Consider the following 20,628-nt stretch of genomic DNA (forward strand, 5'->3'; position numbering starts at 1 on the left):
TCAAAATCCAATCTCACCCCTTTGACCCCCCCACCCTCAATCGACAGAAAACCCCCAATTCGCCGGTCCAAGAAACCAACGGCATCAGCGATGGTGAACGCGACGGAGCTCTGGCAAACCCTCGCCACGCGATCGTCCACTACACCGCTCGTCGTCCCGCGACGTTCTTCACGGTGCTGGCGGTGGCGGCGGCCCTCTACCACGTCGTCTATCCGGGTGGCTCCAGCCACCGCCAGCCGAGGAAGAGGAGCGGAGTTTCGAGCAGATGGAGCCGCTCCCTCCTCCGGTTCAGCTCGGTGAGATCACCGAGGAGGAGCTTAGCGCTTACGATGGGTCTGATAGCAAGAAGCCCTTGCTTATGGCTATCAAGGGCCAGATCTATGACGTTACTCAGAGCAGGTACGGTTTTCTTTGGTTCTAGGGTTTTGGTTAGGGTTTTGGGGGGTTGGATTGGTGATCTGATGTTTTCAGTGGTTTGTTATGGTTTTTAAACGATTTAGTTGGTATAATTGATCTCATTATGGGCTGATTGGATCAAATTGAGCGTTCTTTTTATGTTTTTTATTGTTTATTTCAGCAAGATTGTAGCTTGATAATAGTTTGTTGGTATAGCATAAGTGGATCCTTGGTATACCATGCAGGTTGTTGCTAGTGTGCTCATTTCTGCAATGATTTTGCGTTTTCCATCTTAATTTGATAAATTTGAGTATGAGTGGTAGATGGTAAACTTGGAGGATGAAGTATTTAGGATGACAATTTGTTCTGCAGCGTGCATTTTCAAGGATGACAATTCGGGTTCGGATTAGGATTTTTGAGTTGTGGATTAGATATCTGATTTTTTTAATGGTTTTATAGGTGATTAAGTTGATATTTGTTGATACAATTGCTGTTCTTTTGGTTGAATCGAATTGAGTTTTTTTTATGTCAGGGTCTGGTTATGCATAAAGATTGTAGCTTGATAATAAGCATAGTTGGATTGTTGCTGTACCGTGTATTTATTATTAGCTCAATACTATGCAGAGCTTTCTGATGGTAGATGCTTTGCTTCTCTAGGTTTTGAATGTTTAACTTGTTGCATTTGAGTATTGAGAGTGGTAAAAGTTAGGAAGACAATTAGGTCATTTTGCACTTACAAGACTAATTTCTACACCGTTAGTGTTTATTTCTTAGTATCATGAACCCTCGATTCTATTGAGGTGATATACTGGGAAAAAATTGAAGCATTAGTTGAGTGGATTTTATCTTGTTTCCTTATGATTTGTTGTATGTTTCATCAAATTTTAATTTACAGGTAATAATTTTTGCTTATATATGGCTCCATCTTTCTCGAACTGAAAGCGTATAGTCGTTTTGTGGATTTGGTTGTTTCTCTTGATGGAAAATATTTATACAAATGTTTTTCCTTGTAATAATGAGTTTTAATGGGATCTCTTGTGTTAGTCTGCTTAACGTGCATAATGCAATTCCTTTTTATTTATTCCACAGCTTAATGCTGCTTGTTTGATCAAGTTTTCTATTGCCTTTTTTTAAAAGAAATATTTATGGCTGTATTATTTTTTGTTGAAGACCTTTTATGTGATTTTCTGTGACTTGGGCGTATTCCCTCCCCTTTACCTTATATGTGTCGAAATTAGAATATCTGTGAACATTTGCAATTTGGTTCAAATTTCTATTTTGGATTGAATATCTCCAAATTGAGATAGCATTTCGTCCCTAAGGTTTTTGGTTGTGAAATTAATATGCATTATTGGTGTATATTTCTATGATTTAAGAGTATATATTTCTGATTTTAAGAGTAGCATATAAACCTAATATGCATGGAGGAAAAAGAAAAAAACTCTAGATTTGAGGACCATGGCAGTAGCTGAAAGTGGTTGAAGGAGCATCGGAAGATGATTGCAGATGTGAGCCCTACAAATGCAAAAACAAACATCTATAGCTATATTTGTTAGAAACATTATAGCAGTTTTGAGTGGTTTGGAATAAATAAGTATAGCATGTTTTTGGAGTTTGATATGATTAAGTCTCTGTGCAACAATGTTCAAGGACAAAATGTATAACATGCATTCTTCCCTGATTCTCCATTAGACTATATTTTGTAGACTAGTGAGGTCAAGTAGACAGTGAAGGCAAATGTTCAAAATGAATATTGTTATTCTTTTCCTGATCTCTGAGAGGGATGATCGGGTGGCTCAAGTTTGCGAGAAGATTATACACTGATGCCATGCATGCATGGGTTTTTAACTGTACAAATGGTTATTTTCTTGTTGAGAATAGTAATTAGATTAGATATTGTTGCATTAGGATCTTATGTAATCTTATTACATAGTATCACATGTATGATTGAATTATCACTTATTAACTTATTATCTTGGGGACCTTGCAGGATGTTCTATGGACCTGGTGGCCCATACGCATTGTTTGCCGGTAAAGATGCCAGCAGAGCATTAGCGAAGATGTCATTCGAACAGAAAGATTTGACCGGAGATATCTCTGGCCTTGGACCCTTTGAACTCGAGGCCCTCCAGGACTGGGAATATAAGTTCATGAGCAAATACGTTAAAGTAGGGACGGTTAAGAAAACCGTGCCAGTGACAGAAGCCAGCACCTCCGAAGCAACTGAGCCATCTACTCAGACCACCGAAAGAGGCCCAGTGGAGGACCTAAAAGAAGAGGATACACCAGCATTTCATGCCAAATCCGAGGAAGGTGCATCAGTGGAGGGTGGCGAAGTAAAGGAAGTCGGTGTAGCAGAGGATAGCAAGGAATAAATTCAGATGATGCATCATTGTCTGTGTAGGTCATATCATCTTTCTTGAATCGGTGCCCTGGACTTATTATCTATATGTTTGAGAGGTTAGCATGGTAGTAGATTTTATTGTACTTGAATCTGAAGCATATGAAAGAACTACAGACTGTCTGCCCACTATAATGATGATATGCACCTTATAAAATGAAGGTAATAAATTTGCTGTAGAGGTTCTGATCTTTTCATCTTTTGGTGCTTATAGTGTAATTCTAAGTGCTGGCTGGGAAAATGAATCTAACCTTGTTTTCAGCTGGTAGGCCTTGTGACTTTGAATAGGTGACCGCCAGACCGTAACTCTGTGGTGGGTTCTGGCTGATGGAGAATCGGATGCCTGGGTTTGGAATTAATTTCACTCTGGGCTTGTAGTAAAGCCTACGAAACTGGATTTGGATTTTTTTTAACAAGAGATATTTGTGTTCATCCTTTTCAGATAGGGGTTGTTTGTTTGATTTCCTAGAAAAACTAGGTATTAACCAATAAATCATAACAAGGAAATGAAAGTGGGCTGTTTGGTTGGCCAAAAACCATGGAAACATTTTATTGGACGTCTATTTCGTTGGAAAGTTTTTTTTTTTAATTTCTTTGTTTGGTTCGCATCTTACGACTAAGCAAACAAGTAAAGTGTCATCATCTTATTGGATGATTTGACTCATTTATTAGGAAATCCATTTCATAGATTTTCCTAGAATAGTTTCCTTTTTTTTCCCATGGAAATATAATATAGGAAGTCTACCTTTTTTTTTTCTTTAGTTTCCAAGAAACCAACCAAACAGATCCAAGAGATCATCTCCTTTAAGGAGCTGTTTGGTTGGTTTCCCTGATTATAGAAAACTTATTTCTAAGTATGGATATTGTTTTTCATGTGTTTTTAAAGGTTTCTTAAAATTTGTTTGGTTCATCACAAAATAGGGTTGGAAATAGATCTCCTCACATCTCCATTGTTTGTTTCACAACTAAAAAAAAGTAAACTAAGAATAGGAAACCTCACTTATCCATCACTAGAATAGGAAAAAGAATAGTTATTTAATCCCTTTTCATCCCATTTCCGAACTCAATGCTCGGAAATGGGCATTTCCTTAAATTTAATTTCTCCAACTCATTTTCTTAAATCTTATGTTGAACCAAACTGAGGAATAGAAAATCTTTTTGAACTTAGATTTCCCACTGTCATATTGTCAGCATAGGAAACCTATTTCTCTTCATCATTTTTGCCAAACAAACAACCCCTTAAAAATAGCAGAAATTGATTTCCTTGGATTAGTATCTAATCCACCAATGTTTGTTTGACACATCATTTTCTTTACTATGGTTCTGATGTTTTCAAGTTTGCCCCCAAACATACAAAACTGAAAAGGTATAATGTGGCCCGCACAATCATGGGATTTTCCACACTTTTCCACAAACGAATAAGTTCCCAGCTCCAGATGCACATTCGGAATATTGTAGAAATGTCATATGTTCCATTTATTACCTGATGATGTAGCTCTATTTGACATTTTTATACTACGAATTCCAGGAGCTCAGAGAGCTAAGTTAGCCGGGAAATGAGAAATCACGACTAAGAAATACTACAGCTAAGGTCTATTAGGCTTTAATTGCTCCTTTTTCCTTTAAGTATTAATTACAGAAAAAACCTTTATCAGATATTCTCAAGATGACACCAGTACCTACTATATACAAACTACAAAGAGGCAAAAACTGGAATGAGGAAAAAGACAAAGAAAAAAGAAAATGAAGAGAGGAGATGGGAAACTCAGGTTCAAGTGATCTAGCACTGCCTGCGAACCCCAACAAGAGTCTCAATTTTCTGTCACAAATTTAAAAAATAGGATTAGTTAATCAGCAATTGAATTATAAAGAAATCTGCAAGATGTAATAACTCTACATAATGTAACTTAAATCCAGTTAAATCAAAAAATGGAAAAAATTGCACTAAATATACCTCCACTGATTGCTTGACTTCTTCAAGTTTGTTTAGCAACAAATCACCAGACGGTGCACCTCCTCCGCTCTCAAACAGGGCATGCCTTGGGGAGGCCATTATCTATACAAATATTCAAATCCAATTGTGAACATTCAGTTGTTGGCAACAGATACTTAGTGAACAGGAATATACACAATAAGGACAAATTTTGAATTAGACCTTTTCACCATTTTTTTTTTTTGACCTATTTGCAAAATATTTATCATTGGCCTAGTCTCAGCCACGTCAGCAGAACTACGCCAATTTATAATAAAAAAAATTCTTAACTCCATGAGATTGGCAATCCCGTAGAGCTAAATTGTGAGTTAAACTCTACGGGATTCCCAATCTAGGGAATCGCGTAGACTACGAATTTTTTTTTTTTCAAAATCGACCAAGTTCCCGAAATATTTATCAAAATCAATCTAGTTTCACCCATCGTGGCTGGAACTAGGTCTATTTTGATATATTTTGGGGAGAGGTCAATTTTGGTGATTTTGGTGATTTTTTTAAAGGGTCTAATTCAAAATTTTGTTCACACAACAATTCCCTGGCTACATTTATTATAGCAAAAGTTACTGTCAGCAACAACTGAGTGATTAGACAGTTGAAAATATTATGTTCTAAATAAAATTTTAAAACTTAATTTTGGAGGAAAATCACGATCGTCTCTAAACTTGTCTGATAAAATACAAAAAATTGTAAGAAAATATTTGAAAAAAGAAAAACTTAAATTTAACAGAATTTTTGCTCTTGCTTGGCCTGACAGATGTGAATCAGGAGAAGAATTGGACTGGTGAATTTTCATAAAACTCAATTCATTACCTTCCCGCTTGGAGACTGCATTCTATTGAATGCTGGAATCTCAGTCAAAGATCTCTTCTGTGCAGGCATAGAGAATCCATCTCCACCACACATTTTAGGTTTCCAACTTCCACTTTCTCGAATACTTTTTGCAGCTTCTTTTATGATGATCTACATGCAAAGACATAAAAGTACATTTTTACATTGTAAGGGACTTTTAGTTTTCTGATGAACTCATAAAGCACATTAAGTAACTAACCATCTACTGTTACAAATTCATGAATTAACAGAAACAATGAAATGCACTGTAAGAAGCATTCTAATTTGATCTGAAGGGATTAATCGAGGAACCTTGCTTCCCAAAGAAAATAAGATTTTCTCCCATTTGGATTAGTGTGACTAGTCAAAAATGACAGATGTAATTTACAGGAATTACAGGTGAGGATTTATAAATCTGTATATGGTTACAAGCAATGCAAGTGGAAGTTTCTTTTGTCTAGCATGACTAAAGTAGAAAGTAAAAAACCATTTTGATTAGCATGACTAGCCAAAAATGACAGATGTAATTACAGGTGAGGATTTATTAATCTGTATATGGTTAGAAGCAATGCAAGTGGTAGTTTCTTTTGTCTAGCATGACTAAAGTAAAAAGTAAAAAATTAAAAAAATAAAAAATAAAAAAAGATCAAGAAGAAATTACAAGCTAGTCTAGTTGCAGTGGCAAATCATTGAATTTCTCTACAAGAATCCCTTTTCATGCAAGATATAAGTCTTGAAGATCATGGAACTCTTCCCCACTCAACATTTTAATTCTTTTCTATTACTTCTCTTCAGGTTCACATGTATCTTCACCTCCAAAAAAACATCTCGTAAACTTACTGCCCTATGCACTAGCTCATATTCTGAATTGAATTGGATTCTTGAGGCGCAATCATCATTTTCAATAGACATAAATTGTAGTCTATTCAGTCATTTTGGCAACAAGCTCACTGCAGGTTCACTGTCCTTTATTGCACATACATGATTAGATGAAACACTAACCATGTGGTACCAAACCTCGAGTGGAAAGGAAAGATTAAGCATTATCATCGCTACATGAGGACATTCCATACCCATACATTTCTCAACTTTGTACCGATAAAATTTCTGATGCATATAATGAAGTCAATTGTATGAATTACCTTCCTCAGAAAGTCTGGGTTAGAGACACCATGAACCTGTAATTCATCCATGGGTGCTGCTTTTCCATGTGCTATGCTTTGAATCCTGAACGTATGAATTCCATATACAGACTGCAAACACCCTTCAACAATTGAAAAATATACGTATGTTTAAGTAAAGGGCGCTTGGAATAAAAAGATGAATGCTTAGCTCAAACAATGATAAAAAAAATTAATCTCTCTTAAGCATAAAGAAAATTGTGAAAGCTAATTACATAATACATGACCATTGAACATTACTTTAAGAAACCAGTTAAAGGAAATTAGCTAATACAACTGAGACAAAAGACAAGTGGAATCTGAAAAGGACCAATTTCTCTATAAAAATAGTGCATTCCCTCAAAATGTACAAAAATTTATTTTTTTAATAATTATACAGGTTTTTGCTTTGGAACCCCAGCTTTACCTTGATTTATTTTTAAAGCCACCAAGTTTCAGATGTACTCTTAAACCTAAAATACACAAATGAGTTATCTTTAAACCCAGCTAGTGTAATTATACATTGAATACACTTTTGCAACTGAAATACCAACTTTATCCTCATCCTCCTCCTCCATCATCTATTTGCTTTCCACGCACCCACTGCCCCTAACTCATCAGACCCTCCACCATCCCAACCTTCAACCCACCTCCTCTGGCACCAGTATCACCATCTGCTTCATATCCCTCCTCTCTAACATCTCCACAACAAGGTTCCTTAGATCAATTGTATTTCCTATGGAAATCTCGTAATCCTTCACCAATTTCTCGACATCCTTCTCGATGCCGCCACCGCCAAACCAGAACCTGAGATCGGAGAGAGAAGTTGGGGAGGATGATGTGGTTGAGGAGGGTGATGTATAGTTGGGCGCGGATCTCATCCTTTCTAAAATTGCGTCTTTGATGGAAGGGTGATGAAGGGTTTGGGAGGGAGAACAATATGAAGAGTGAGGAGCAGTAGGGGTTTGTGGCGTATGATTGGTATTTCAAGCAGAGAGATGAGGAGGAAGATGAGGGTAGGATTGGTATTTCAGTTTTAAAAAGTGTTTTTAATGTATATATACACTACTTGGGTTTAAAGATAACTAATATGAACATTTTGGGTTTAAGATTACGTTTGAAACATGGTGGGTTTAAAAATAAATCAAGTTAAAACACTTTGGGTTTCAAAACAAAACCCCCAAATTTATATAAATCTCTATAAGCTGTTGGCAAGGGCATATTAGAAATGACCCTTCTCTATAAAGGACCAAACATTTGATGATTGAAGAGGAACAAACAAGCTGAAAGGAAATGGACAGCATTCCATAACCCCCCACCCCCGCCCCACCCCACCCAAAACACACAAAAACACACACACACGCACACACTGTTTGGTGGAAATTTTGTAATAAGAAAATGATGAAAGAATCGTATTTTATTTTATTTTTTCTAACTGCTTAGAAAAAGAATGTTTACAACTCTCTCAAACTTAATTACAATTTGAATTCCCTGATTACAAAAGAGAAGAGAATCGACGGAGATCCTCCCCTTTGTTTAATTCTGGGTTTTTCACGGTGGCGATAGAGTGCCTCCCTCGAATGCTCACGTCGAGTTTGCTCTCCGTTGACGATCCGAACGTCTTCTTTTGCTAGAACGATGAACTTGCGTGGCGAGTTTGAAATTAACTCTTAATGAGTTTAGAAACTCAGAGCGAGTTTAAACTCTGTAACATAGTTAATTTGAACCAAAAATCGGTTAATAAGCCAAAGATGAAAGCTCCAAGAACTGCTCCAAAAGATGGATGCCGATCTCTCCTTTGTGCAGTTTTGATCTCCAAGATTCCAGATCGAAGATCCCAAAAAGTCTGCCAAAGATCTCTTCTTTGCTGTCAAGCCGAAGGATCCGAACTCAGTTGAGTTTACCCATATTTATAGGGGGATTAATGGGTGTAACTGCCCCCTTAATCCGCTCCTAAGTGGGGCGAAAATCCCACCAATCGTGGGGGAAAACGGTTTCTGGAACCGTTCAGCTCGAGCTTGAACGAGTTAAACGCCGAAAATGACGTTTTGGGCCCGAACTCTGCGTTTTAGACTTGAAATGCAAAGTTGAGCCTATTTTGATGGCTGAGAACGCACAGGACCCGTGCGTTTTGATGTTGCAACACGGGGCCGACCCGTGCGTTTTGATGTTGCAACGCGGGTCCGACCAGTGTGTTTTGATGTTGCAACGCAGGTCCAACCAGTGCGTTTTGTTCTGGGAACGCGGCCACGAGCTCTGCGTCTGGACTTGAACGCTGGGGATGAACCCTGCATTTTGATATTGTAACACATGAATGACCTCTGCGTTTTGATGTTACAACACAGGGAGGACCTCTGTGTTTTGAGGTTGTAACACAGGGAGGACCTCTGCGTTTTGAGTTTGAGACGCAGAGGTGAGCTCTGCGTCTTGATTTGAAGAGACCATTAATTTGTAGTCTCTTTTGCTAGAACATTATAAAGATCATCATCTTGTAACCTTCGTCTTGGCTCCTTAAAAATATGAGAGTCGTCAGATTGTAACTCCCTTCGTCTTGGCTCCTTAAAAATATGAGAGTCGTCAGATTGTAACTCCCGATGTTGATTGTGAAGACTGTTGATTAGAGCTTTCATCAGTTGTAGAGTCGTCAGATTGTAACTCCCGATGTTGATTGTGAAGACTGTTGATTAGAGCTTTCATCAGTTGTTGTTAAGGTCGTTAGATTATAACCTTCATCGATCTACGTGAAAATCTTCAAATTGTAATCTTCTAGAATTTATCAGATTGTAACTTCCATCATCAGTGTTTGATAGGGATAAACTATCTGTAGTAATTTTTAGACAGTCTACGCACAGAAAAAGGAAAAGATGAGAGGAAAAAAATCATACCCACCTGCACCAACACCTAAAAAACCAGAAGTGAAAAGGGTTCAACATCTTGTTCCACTAGCTTAAAAATTGCCCCAGTAGAAAATCAAGAGTTCCCTCTACTAATCATATATTAATGGACTATTCTGGCATTCCAATTTCCAACATACTGATCATATAATTCCTGGCATCAACTCTTCGTCAACAGATCTCTGCTAAAAATCATGCTTACAACTTTTATTGCAAAAAATAAAAGCCGCGCTTAAGGCTTTTCCAGGAAACATGACACGAGAATTGGCAGAAATAACCATTTTTTATCCCTCAAAACACTAATGAAGAAGCACCCAAGCTGGTTTGTTCAACATGTATGCAGTTTAAGAATACTTGGATCACGAATTAATCAGGATTCAGAAGAATTTGTTAAGACTGTATATCTGCACGTTGATGATGATGGTCTAGTCGGATAGCAGCTGATGTAATCAGTGTCAAGGTCTGATTACCTTTTCTGATTAGTTTCATGATTTTTGGCATGATGAGGTAGATTGACTAAAGATGATACGTTAGTTGTATCAGTCAAGGTGGTGAGCATTTAACTTTGCTGCTGACATTCAACAAACTAAGTCAAATGTTTGCCTGAGAACTACTAAAAAAGTGAGATGAGTTCATCTAGCTCTGATACAGCTAGTACAGGTTACTAGTAATTTATCAATTTTACTAAGAAACATCCTATAGACAAAATGAACAAATACCTATCAATCCATCAAATACAGTGAGAAACATAGGAAATCACAAACTTCATGAAAGAGGTCAAGCAAACTTGAGAAAATATATTCACACATTTTCTTAGCTAATACAATTGACTTGTCCTTTTGAGGGACAAGCTTATCTTAACAAAAGCTTTTGTAGCACCTACGCATCCCCACCCCAACCCTCTTTCATAAACGGGGGAAAGAAAGCAAATGAGAAATTTCAGGTAGTCCCTCTTCGTGCATGTTAAGAATCTAGATTAAGGTAAATTTTCCAGAAGATTTTGGTAGCATGTAAATTGTCTAGTCTGCAAAGGTGGTCAGTCAGTTACCATTAGATATCAGTAACCACAAAATACAAATGACTAATCATCTTCTGTTACATGCTTGCTCCATTTTATCATACTTATCACCAATGAAATACCATAGACAATGGAACAATATGATCTTTAGGATATTGCGTCCCTAGATGGCATATATTATAGATAGCAGCAAGGCATCACATATTTACTTACTGTTTTGACTAATTAACTGACTTTTAGCATTTATTGTCAAAAATTACTGAAAACCAAGTTTGTAGAGCATGAATTCTTTCAACATATGTAAAAGGCTAAATGCATAGAAAGCAATATCACATTTTCAGTTAGAAGATGTTATGACTGGAATGTTGCTTGAGTACCTGTATACTTGTCAGTGTCAGCCGGTGATTCAAACACTTTCTGAAAGGTAAGAGCACTTGGCAAAAATAGCATTTAAGATTTTGAAATGTAGAGCTAAACTAGCAGATCAACCGTGTAAACTGTAAATCTGTACCATGTTTACCATGCTGTTAATGACTTAAAATAGATATGGAACACTGGTTGGAATAATTGCAACAGACTGCTAAGATGATGAATTCTCTTGCTATTCAACACTGTTTGATTGATAACAAAAGACTAATATGTCAACGTAATTGCATAGAATATTTGATTCTAGTCATGGCTAGAAATCAATTTAAATAGAAATTATTAGAAACATAGTAACAACACATCGTGTCTGCTTGTACCTTGTTCAATAATAACATCAATAACAAGATTCAGCGGTATGTGATTCTCAATCTTTGTATGCCCCAAGAATGGTAAAAATGAAGGCCTGGTAGCCTATACAATATATCCAAAATTCCATCATGATATACACAATACTCACATTAGGAAGAGAAACAATTTACATGAATAACTTACCTTGTAAACTATCTCACTTGGTGTAACATATAGTTTCCTCGAAGAAACCTCCTTCTGCAACACATATCTTCTAACTGGGAGATATAAAAGCATAATCACTCCAACCCCCCACGCTAAGGTCAGAAGCAATGATATCATGACCCATATAATTGTGTCACATTGCACATAATTTCTGGCAAGCTCATTAAAGGAAGCTATATATGACACCTTCGGAGAAATTTCCGCCTCCTCATCAGTTTCAGCAACAGGATCTTCTAGCACACGCTCTGTTGATTCACTTCTTTCATGGAAACCAAAAGCATGGCTAGCCAACATTCCTGAAAACGTAAAAGCAACACATGATAAGGCTGGAGTCCGACATGACCGTAGCCAAATTACAGGAAGACCTCAAATAGATGTCTACCGCATGCAACTTACTTAGACTCGTACCATAAAGGCTCTGTTTGGCAAAACTAGCTGAAAGCTACGAGATTATAGCTGAAAGCTGTTAAGCTAGATGAAAGCTGTGAAATTGTAGCTGAAAGCTGTTAGCTGTGTAGCTAGCTGATTGACTAGAGCTGTTTGGCAAAAGTAGCTGTACAACTAGCTTAAGTTTGTTAAATGACTAAAAAAGACATGCAATATTATTGATATAAAATTAGAATTATTAGGGGCAAAACGGAAGACAAAAATTGGCAGCTCCTTCCCAAAGACAAACGCTACTTGATGTAGCTTTTCAAAAGCTACTTGCAAAAGACACAATCTCTAAAATAATCTCTTCCTATTTTTGGTCACCAAACAGCTCTACTAGCTTATTAACCAAGTCAATAAGACACAAGCTCTTAGATAAGACACTTTTTTTGGTTGCCAAACAGTGCCAAAATCTCACCGCAACCTTGACAACATCAATGACATAAAGAAGACATTTAACCCGGAGATACTATGGACTAAAAAGAAGTTGTATTAAGATCAGACTCTAGCAACTGCTATAGTCTCTTTACATCATCTTATCCATCTCTGTTCCAGTCTGTTCCTAGTTCTAGCAGCTCCTTTGACGCTCACTGATCTGGCTAGCTCAGTAATCACCTCAATTGGTTCTCATCATTTTACTTCCAATTTCTAAGCATGCCACCCCTCATCCATCTCAAAATTTCTTTCGGAGTAATTTCCAAATGCTTCGGTTCTTAAGCTCCATTAAAATTCTATGATTACATAGCACACCAAAGGACTTTTCAAATTTAACCATTAATCTCAACAACAGGAACAACAAAACCCTAATTTCACCAATCAATTAAACTGTCGCCGGATCAAACTTTTTCTCGGCCTCAAATTATCTAACAACAGAATCCAAAAAGAGATGTAAGCACAAGGGGGAAAAAAGCGAACGAAAAGAGTTTTTAAAGGATCACACTCCTCAAATTAACTCGACGCCTAGATTTCCTGAGTACAAACCGATGCATTACCTGAGCGAAATCGCAGAAGGTTATCAAAGGCAGGAACTTTAATTGCCCCAGAGAAATTTGGAAGGGGAATCCTCAGGGGAAATCAGAGGGAGTGCGGATCTAAACTTTCCTTGCAGCGGCATGCTTTGACTATATTGCCCTCGCGCTGTGCTCGAATTCTGAGTTACTTTTCCGGATGAAGGCCGAAGATAGGGGTATTTTCGTCCAGACATTCTATGATCAAACCGGGGGCAATCGTGTAATGGTCTTTAGGCCGAAGCGGGACTCAATAATCAAGTGGGTTTAGAGCAACTCGAATGGCTTCCCTATTTCCTATTTTTGTAGAATTTAGTTAGGTTTTTGGTCCAATAGATTTTCCATCCCATTCTCCAAAATAGGGATGAAGGAGAAAAAATGGGGAAGCTTCCCCAAATCTGCAGTATTCTCTAAATTTTTGGAGAAAAAAAGGATTCTTCAAAATAGGGAACCAATTAGAGTTGGTGTAAAAATAATTTGGAGAATATGACTTTTGCTTCCTCATTTTGGAGAAAATTTTGGAGAAGCTGTTGGAGATGCCCTTAATAAGACCGATACGCCCCAACCAGAAATGTATTTGTGTTTTTTAATATGGAAAGCATTTTGAAGGGGGTTTAAATTGCAGCTGACCACGTCGACATATTTTTTGATGATTTGTTTTACTGAAATTTTCAAAATGCCTTAAAAACATGCATGCCAGATATTAGGTTTGGTTAAGGGGCTGTTTGTTTGGCTAAAAAAAAGAAGGAAATCAAAGAATAGAAGATGAGATGAGATGAGTTGTCACCATATTATTGGATGATGTGAGTGGTTTTTTATGAAAACTTGTTTTGAGGTTGTTTGGTTGGTTAAAAAAAAATAAGGAAATGAACTATAAGAAACATATTTCCTATAATAGGTTCTTTTCTTGTGTTTGGTTCATTCTTAAAAATAAGAAAATAGATGAGATGAGATGAGTTGTCATTATATTATTGGATGATGTGACTCACACTTAGGGGCTGTTTGGTTCGTTTACGTCACTTTCCATAGATGATTTTCCTTCACTTTCTTGTGTTTCCTTCATTTTCCTGAAAAATGTTTCTTGTGTTTGTTTCGCCCAAAAATATGTAGTGAAAGTACTTTACATCATTATTTAGTGTTTGGTTCAACTTGAAAAAAGAAGAAAATATGTAGTGAAAGTACTTTACATCATTTTCTAGTGTTTGGTTCAACTTGAAAAAAGAAGAAAATATGTAGTGAAAGTACTTTACATCATTTTCTAGTGTTTGGTTCAAACTAAAAAAAATTAAGAAAACTTGATTGTGGTCACCATGGTAAGATTACCACCCAACATAATATTTGTGCTCAGAAAAGGCCATTATTTCATTATCTGCCTCGCCATAAAGTTTATAAAACAATGTTGGCTGCAATATATTGCCTCGCCAATATATTGTTGCTGTAAACTTTGGCTGCATATCTTAAAAATAACACATCATCATAACACAAAATATGCATACCAACCAAAAGCCAACCAAGAGCTGAAACCAAGGCCGAGAGCAGGTTGAAACCATGCACTGAATTAAAACAAAGGCCAAGCATCAACATGAAACCAAAGGCCAAGCATAGCTAACCAACAACAAATAATAGTACCAAGAGCTGGAACCAAGGATCAACTGAATCCGAAGGCCAACCATAGCTGACCAACCAAAGGACAAGCAAGAGCTGCAAGAGGCCAACACAACCAAATCCCAAGCAACAAGCTGCTGCAACACAAGGAAAGCACAACAAAATGCCAAGAAACAAGAGCTGCAAGAGGCCAACACAACCAAAAACTGCTGCAACACAAGCAAGAGCTGCAAGAGCTGCAAGAGGCCATCATCATAGCTGACCAACAACAGGACAAGCAAGAGCTGCAAGAGGCCAACACAACCAAACCCCAAGCAACAAGCTGCTGCAACCAAGGAAAGCACAACAAACTGCCAAGAAACAAGAAAAAACCAGGCTGCAACCAAGGCCAACACAACCAAATGCCAAAGACCAACAATACACCAAATTCAGGCTACAACCAAGGAAAGACCAACCTCAGGCCAACACAAGAAAAAACCAAAGGCTGCACACAAGGAAAGCACAACAAAATGCCAAGAAACAAGAGCTGCAAGAGGCCAACACAAACATGCTGTCCAAAAGCCAAGCAACATAAGGCCAAATTCCCACAAATTGCTACATATCAGGTAGACAAATCGAAGCTCATAAGAAATTGTAGGAAATGTGCTCAGAAAAGGCTCTTTTCTTCATTAGGACCAACCTCAGGCCAACACAAGAAAAAACCAAAGGCTGCACACAAGGAAAGCACAACAAAATGCCAAGAAACAAGAGCTGCAAGAGGCCAACACAAACATGCTGTCCAAAAGCCAAGCAACATAAGGCCAAATTCCCACAAATTGCTACATATCAGGTAGACAAATCGAAGCTCATAAGAAATTGTAGGAAATGTGCTCAGAAAAGGCTCTTTTCTTCATTATATGCCTCGCCATGAAGTTTATAATAACAATGTTGGCTGCATATACTGCCTCGCCAATTGATTACTAGTATAAACTCTAGCTGGATATCTTCAACAATGAAGCCCATCATCATAACACATAAAATGCATACCTCTTTAACTTTAATTCATCGAGGGAAAATCATTATAGAACCCCACTTGTAAACCTGTCAAACAAGTTTGCATTAGCATACCAAGTTTATAATTTAACAATAAAGCCATGAATGAGATGCATGAAAATGAAGAAAAAACAGAAATAACTATGCTCATTGACCATAGTGTAATACATGAAAGTTTAATACATGTACCATAGTTGTGTTTGCAAAATGATGAGCAATCATCCAACCACATGACCAAACAAAAATAATTACGCTCATTTACATATAAAAATAGTTATACTAGCATTGTTACAATTAGCTAGTTTCACAAAAATATCCCAAAAGCATCGTAATCCGAGCAAAGGCCAACATTCTAATCAAGAGGTTGACTCTTCATGAACTCAGTCAACGCCTTCTTTTGCATAATAGTTGGCCTCCCCATAAACAACCTAGCTTGTGATTCATTCTCATGCAATTGTTGATAAAACTTATCAAGAATTTCTATGTCAAATTCATCATGTGCAAATATAGCTTGTGCCAACTTCTCGGTCCAATGCATACTCACCATGCGCATAGATGAGGTGAATTGTTTTACCTCATTTACTATCTCACGCATAAGCACCGTGTCCTCACTAAACCTAGGCTCCTTTCCTTTACGTTTCTTTGACCCGTCATTTTTAGCTTTGTTCACACTAGAAGATGGATTGTATTTTGAGGGCATAGTTGGACCCTTCGGTGGTGGAATATCATCTTCATCTATATCAACATAGCTAGGTGTGTTCTCCTTTGGCATACTAATATCATCATCATCATCACCAATATTAAAATGTGCACTACCACCAAATTGTGACAACACATCTACCGCATAATCTCCTCTAGCAACATCGTCTCCAATAATAGTTGCGAGGTCTTCATAATGTTTCATGGGCTTGTTGATGTATTCCCTAAGTTTAGAACTATTCATACTCTTATCCTGCATAGTTTAATGCATATATCAAAAACATATAGGACAACATTGAACAAAATTAGAAATATTTGTTAAGAAATGAACACTAGAAAATTGTAAATACCTCTAGCCATCTATCAAAGCAAGCTTCATCCATAATCACCATCTTCTTTGCATCATCCCAACCGGCACCGCTCAAGTCACGACATTTTTGCATGTCCAAGAATCTATTACGAATAGTTCTCATACGATTTTCCACATTCTCGGAAGTGAACGTTGAACCTAATTGTTCATTTATATGAAAGGCGGCGCTATTATAAGCGGTTTTTTTGAACCTCTTATCCGCTTTCAATCCATCCCTAGCACATTTTGCAAGGAAAGGAATTAACAAATCATCATGTTTACTCTCCCACAATATGTTAACTCTCCTCTTGCAAGCCTCTTTCTTCTTGGATTTATGAGCAATAGCTTTCTTTTTCCTCTTTGGATTAGGGGATGAACTTTCATCACCATCAATATCATTAGCACTCCTCTTGTTGCTTTGACATTGTTGAATAGGTGACGGAGTTTCACCCATGCTATAACTTTGACGTTGTAAACTTGGAGGAGCATTTAGCATGTTCATGAATGACATTGTAGGTTGTTGGCCAACTCCCCAAAAGTTAGCATCTTGCATTTGAAAATTATTCCAAAAATTAGGACCTTGGCCAACTTGTGAAGAGTGATAAGGCATAAAGCTCGGGTTAAACCCACAAGGGAATGATGAATTCCTTGGGGTTCGAGGCGATGAATTGGATGTCATACTCTTGCCTTTGACCTTATCAAGTTCCTCACAATTGAAGTTGTCGGCCATACCTAGAAAATAGTTATAGAGAAATACGAAATAAATATACGTAAGTTGAGTAAATAAAGTGTGTCCTAAGAGAATTACATACAACACATAATAGTACACACGCTAACATAAAATGAACATAAAATGAAGTACATGAAATATGTCATCACACGCTAACAACACATAATGTTTTACACACGCTAACATAAAATGAAGTACATGAAAATAGAATAATTCAAAACATGAGACAACATCACTATCAAATTGCATCACATGCCTATTTCATTAGTATTCCCTCCCTTATACTTATCACAATAATCAACCCACATTTCCCAAGCTATTTGATCTCTACGATTCTTCCATACGTTTCTTGATTCTGCTTGCTCCCTTTGAGTTTGGGGTTGAGAGAAATCAACAATATTATTATCATCTTCATTAGCAACTTCACCTTCATCATCTTCGATCTCAACGGTCTCATTGAATATATCATCATCCGGATCAACCATTGCAATATAATTGTGAAGAACTGCACAAGCTAATACAATATCCACTTGCGCGCGAAAAGGGTAATGAGGTTTCGCGGTGAGAATTTTGAAACGATTCTTCAGGCAACCAAATGTAGATTCAATCTTAGACCTTAAAGAAGAATGTCTAAGATTGAATAATTCCCTTCTATTTTTAGGTGTTCTTCCTATTTGTTCCTTCAAATGGTAACGAACACCACGATATGGGGAGATAAAACCCGGCATGGTCGTGTATCCCGCATCACACAAGTAATACTTTCCTACAAATGCATGATTTGAAGGCGTTTAGTAAAAATTTTTGTCAATTCATCGAATAAACCAATATTAATTAAAGTAATTACTTAAAATTTAAGATTTGATGATATTACCATCGTATACTTTCAAGCCATGAGGTTGTGGCCTACACAATGCATCTTGGAGGACTCTAAAGTCATTTGCAGAACCTTCCCATCCAGCTAATACGTAAGTGAATAACTTGTTTGGAGTGCAAGCCGCTAAAACATTTTGTGTAACACCTTTTCGACCACGGAATCGTGGTTGAAGACTAGCAGGTAGCGTAGCATCAACATGTGTACCATCTATCATACCAATACAATCCTAGAGAACAAAAAACTACAATTGAATCCTTTTTTTTTAATTAAATGAACATGCTTTTAATCACAAATTAAAGAGAGAATACCTTGAAATAAGGATAGTATAGAGGGTTGCTAAGGATCTCCTGTGGAACTTCATTCCGTGCTTGTCTTAAAAAGCGTGGTCGTATGTGGCAAATAGCTTCTAACACTTTGTTGAAATACCTACTCACAGTCTCGCCAGATCTAATGAAATGTGACCTAATACTTCGATTTTTAGTTTTATGCCCCAAGATATTCAAAGTCATAGCAAGTTGCTCCTCCACTGTAACATGTCTTGAGTCTCGTAATAAATCATTGCTCCTCAATATCTCTACAAGCTTCATAAAAGCACCACTTCGCATTCTAACATAGTTGACACAACTATCACTAAATCCATTATATATGCGATCCAAGTGTTGTTTTCTATTTTGATATTGTATTATTTTCTCTTCACTAGGACCTGCATGTATAGATCTACGTCTACTTTGCATTCTCCTCTTGAATATCATAACCATAACCAAGACAGATAGTACAGCACCCGAACACATATTAACTACGGTTTCTTCATCGAGATCATCATCCATCTAAAATACAAACGTCATATTAAAGCAGATAGTAACAGTAAATGAAGATGGTTGTCTAATTACATCCATCTAAAATACAAACGTCATATTAAAGCAGATAGTAACAGTAAATGAAGATGGTTGTCTAATTATATTGCTAAGGTCCTAAAACGTCATATTAAAGCAGATAGTAACAGTAAATGAAGATGGTTGTCTAATTATATTGCTAAGGTCCTACGTGCAAAATGAAAAGACAAAGCTATTAGACTTGGGTTTAAAAATATATTTGGAAACTAACGCAGACAAAATCAGGTCACATTGTTCAATATGATGACTTCAAGCCTGGTCCATGACCCACAATTATAAATACATATTTTTCTCTTCTTATCCCTAGGTCAAGAAAAATGGTAACTACAATATGTGTACATATAGAGAAGAATGCCATTAATAAGTCACTCAAATGAGCTATCGGAGATTTTACACACTTAAAGCTTATAGTTTGTCACCACATTTAATGTTTGCCTTCAAATTAATCATCAATTTGTTTCTTAGTTTGTATTCAGTTCATCAAAACCCAAAGCCATGTTCAAGAACAAGAAAGTCCATATCTATGTACCTATCAACTAATTGAATGCAGACAAGTAGTTTCTAACCATAAAAATTGATTCATTTCCCATCATTCAAAGAAATAAAATGTTTTTCGACTATACTCATGTTACTAATTTGTTTTTACGCAAAGACCAAATGAAATTGCTACTAATATTCATGTTAGCGACCAATTTTCTCAAGAACAGCGATCGTCAGGCCAAATCCCCAAATCAACCGCAAGAACAAGAACAGCGATCGTCAGGCAAAATCCCCAAATCAACCACAAGAACAAGAACAGCGACCTTCCAAAATGCCAAATCAACCGCAAGCTCTCAAGAACGTGCGAAGAGCAGGTGGCGGGAGAAGATGGAGGGAAGGAACGGCATGGTGATCAGAAACCTAGGGTGAAAGGGGAGGGGAGGGGGGAGGGGGGGAACGAGATTTGAGCACTTTCCACCAAAATCGGGGTTTTTGGAACGGAAAACAACTTTCAGCAAATCGCCACTTTCAGCCCCCTTTTCTTTCGCCGCTAAAAACGAACCAAACATCCGTAAATGAAGAAAACTGACAGATTTTTCGTCGTCAGTTTTCAAAATAGGCTTTTACGTCACTTTCAGCTCAAATTTGAGCGAAACAAACAACCCCTTAAGGAAAACAATTTCCTTAGTTTTTTTGAGGAAATGGATGGAAATAAAATGTTAATGAGATGAGATGAGTTGTCACTATATTATTGGATGATGTGGGTGATTTTTAAAGATGAGATGAGATGAGTTGGATGATGTGATCCATTTCTTGTGTTTGGTTTATTTTTAAAAGTAAGAAAGAAGATGAGATGTGATGAGCTGGTTAATATAAATAATATTTTATTGATAAAAGTGTATAT

At 37.1% G+C, this 20,628-nt stretch overlaps 2 protein-coding genes across 4 annotated transcripts; one reads left to right on the forward strand and one right to left on the reverse strand.

Moving 5' to 3' along the window:
- LOC109836842 (membrane steroid-binding protein 2-like) lies at positions 1–2,992 on the forward strand. Its single transcript, XM_020404867.1, is given in 4 exon segments — positions 1–121; positions 124–251; positions 254–399; positions 2,387–2,992. Coding segments are annotated over 4 exon segments (690 nt in total). The 5' UTR covers positions 1–90; the 3' UTR covers positions 2,772–2,992.
- LOC109836843 lies at positions 4,237–13,185 on the reverse strand. 3 transcript variants are annotated; one of them, XR_002246108.1, is made up of 8 exons: positions 13,048–13,185; positions 11,606–11,922; positions 11,431–11,524; positions 6,758–6,879; positions 5,598–5,747; positions 4,752–4,853; positions 4,465–4,616; positions 4,237–4,256 (listed from the first exon to the last, which is right to left on the reverse strand). XR_002246108.1 is itself a non-coding variant. In XM_020404868.1 (7 exons), the coding sequence occupies exons 2-7, from the start codon at positions 11,918–11,920 to the stop codon at positions 4,578–4,580; spliced, it is 822 nt and encodes a 273-aa protein (XP_020260457.1). In that variant the 5' UTR covers positions 11,921–11,922; positions 13,048–13,185; the 3' UTR covers positions 4,379–4,577. The 3 variants fall into 3 exon arrangements, 2 of the variants coding, with proteins under 2 accessions (XP_020260457.1, XP_020260459.1); XM_020404868.1 differs by lacking the exon at positions 4,237–4,256 and having other exon boundaries at positions 4,379–4,616; XM_020404870.1 differs by lacking the exons at positions 4,237–4,256; positions 13,048–13,185 and adding an exon at positions 12,023–12,107 and having other exon boundaries at positions 4,379–4,616.

Source organism: Asparagus officinalis, chromosome 4, assembly GCF_001876935.1.
Source record: "Asparagus officinalis chromosome 4, Aspof.V1, whole genome shotgun sequence".
NCBI lineage: Eukaryota > Viridiplantae > Streptophyta > Magnoliopsida > Asparagales > Asparagaceae > Asparagus > Asparagus officinalis.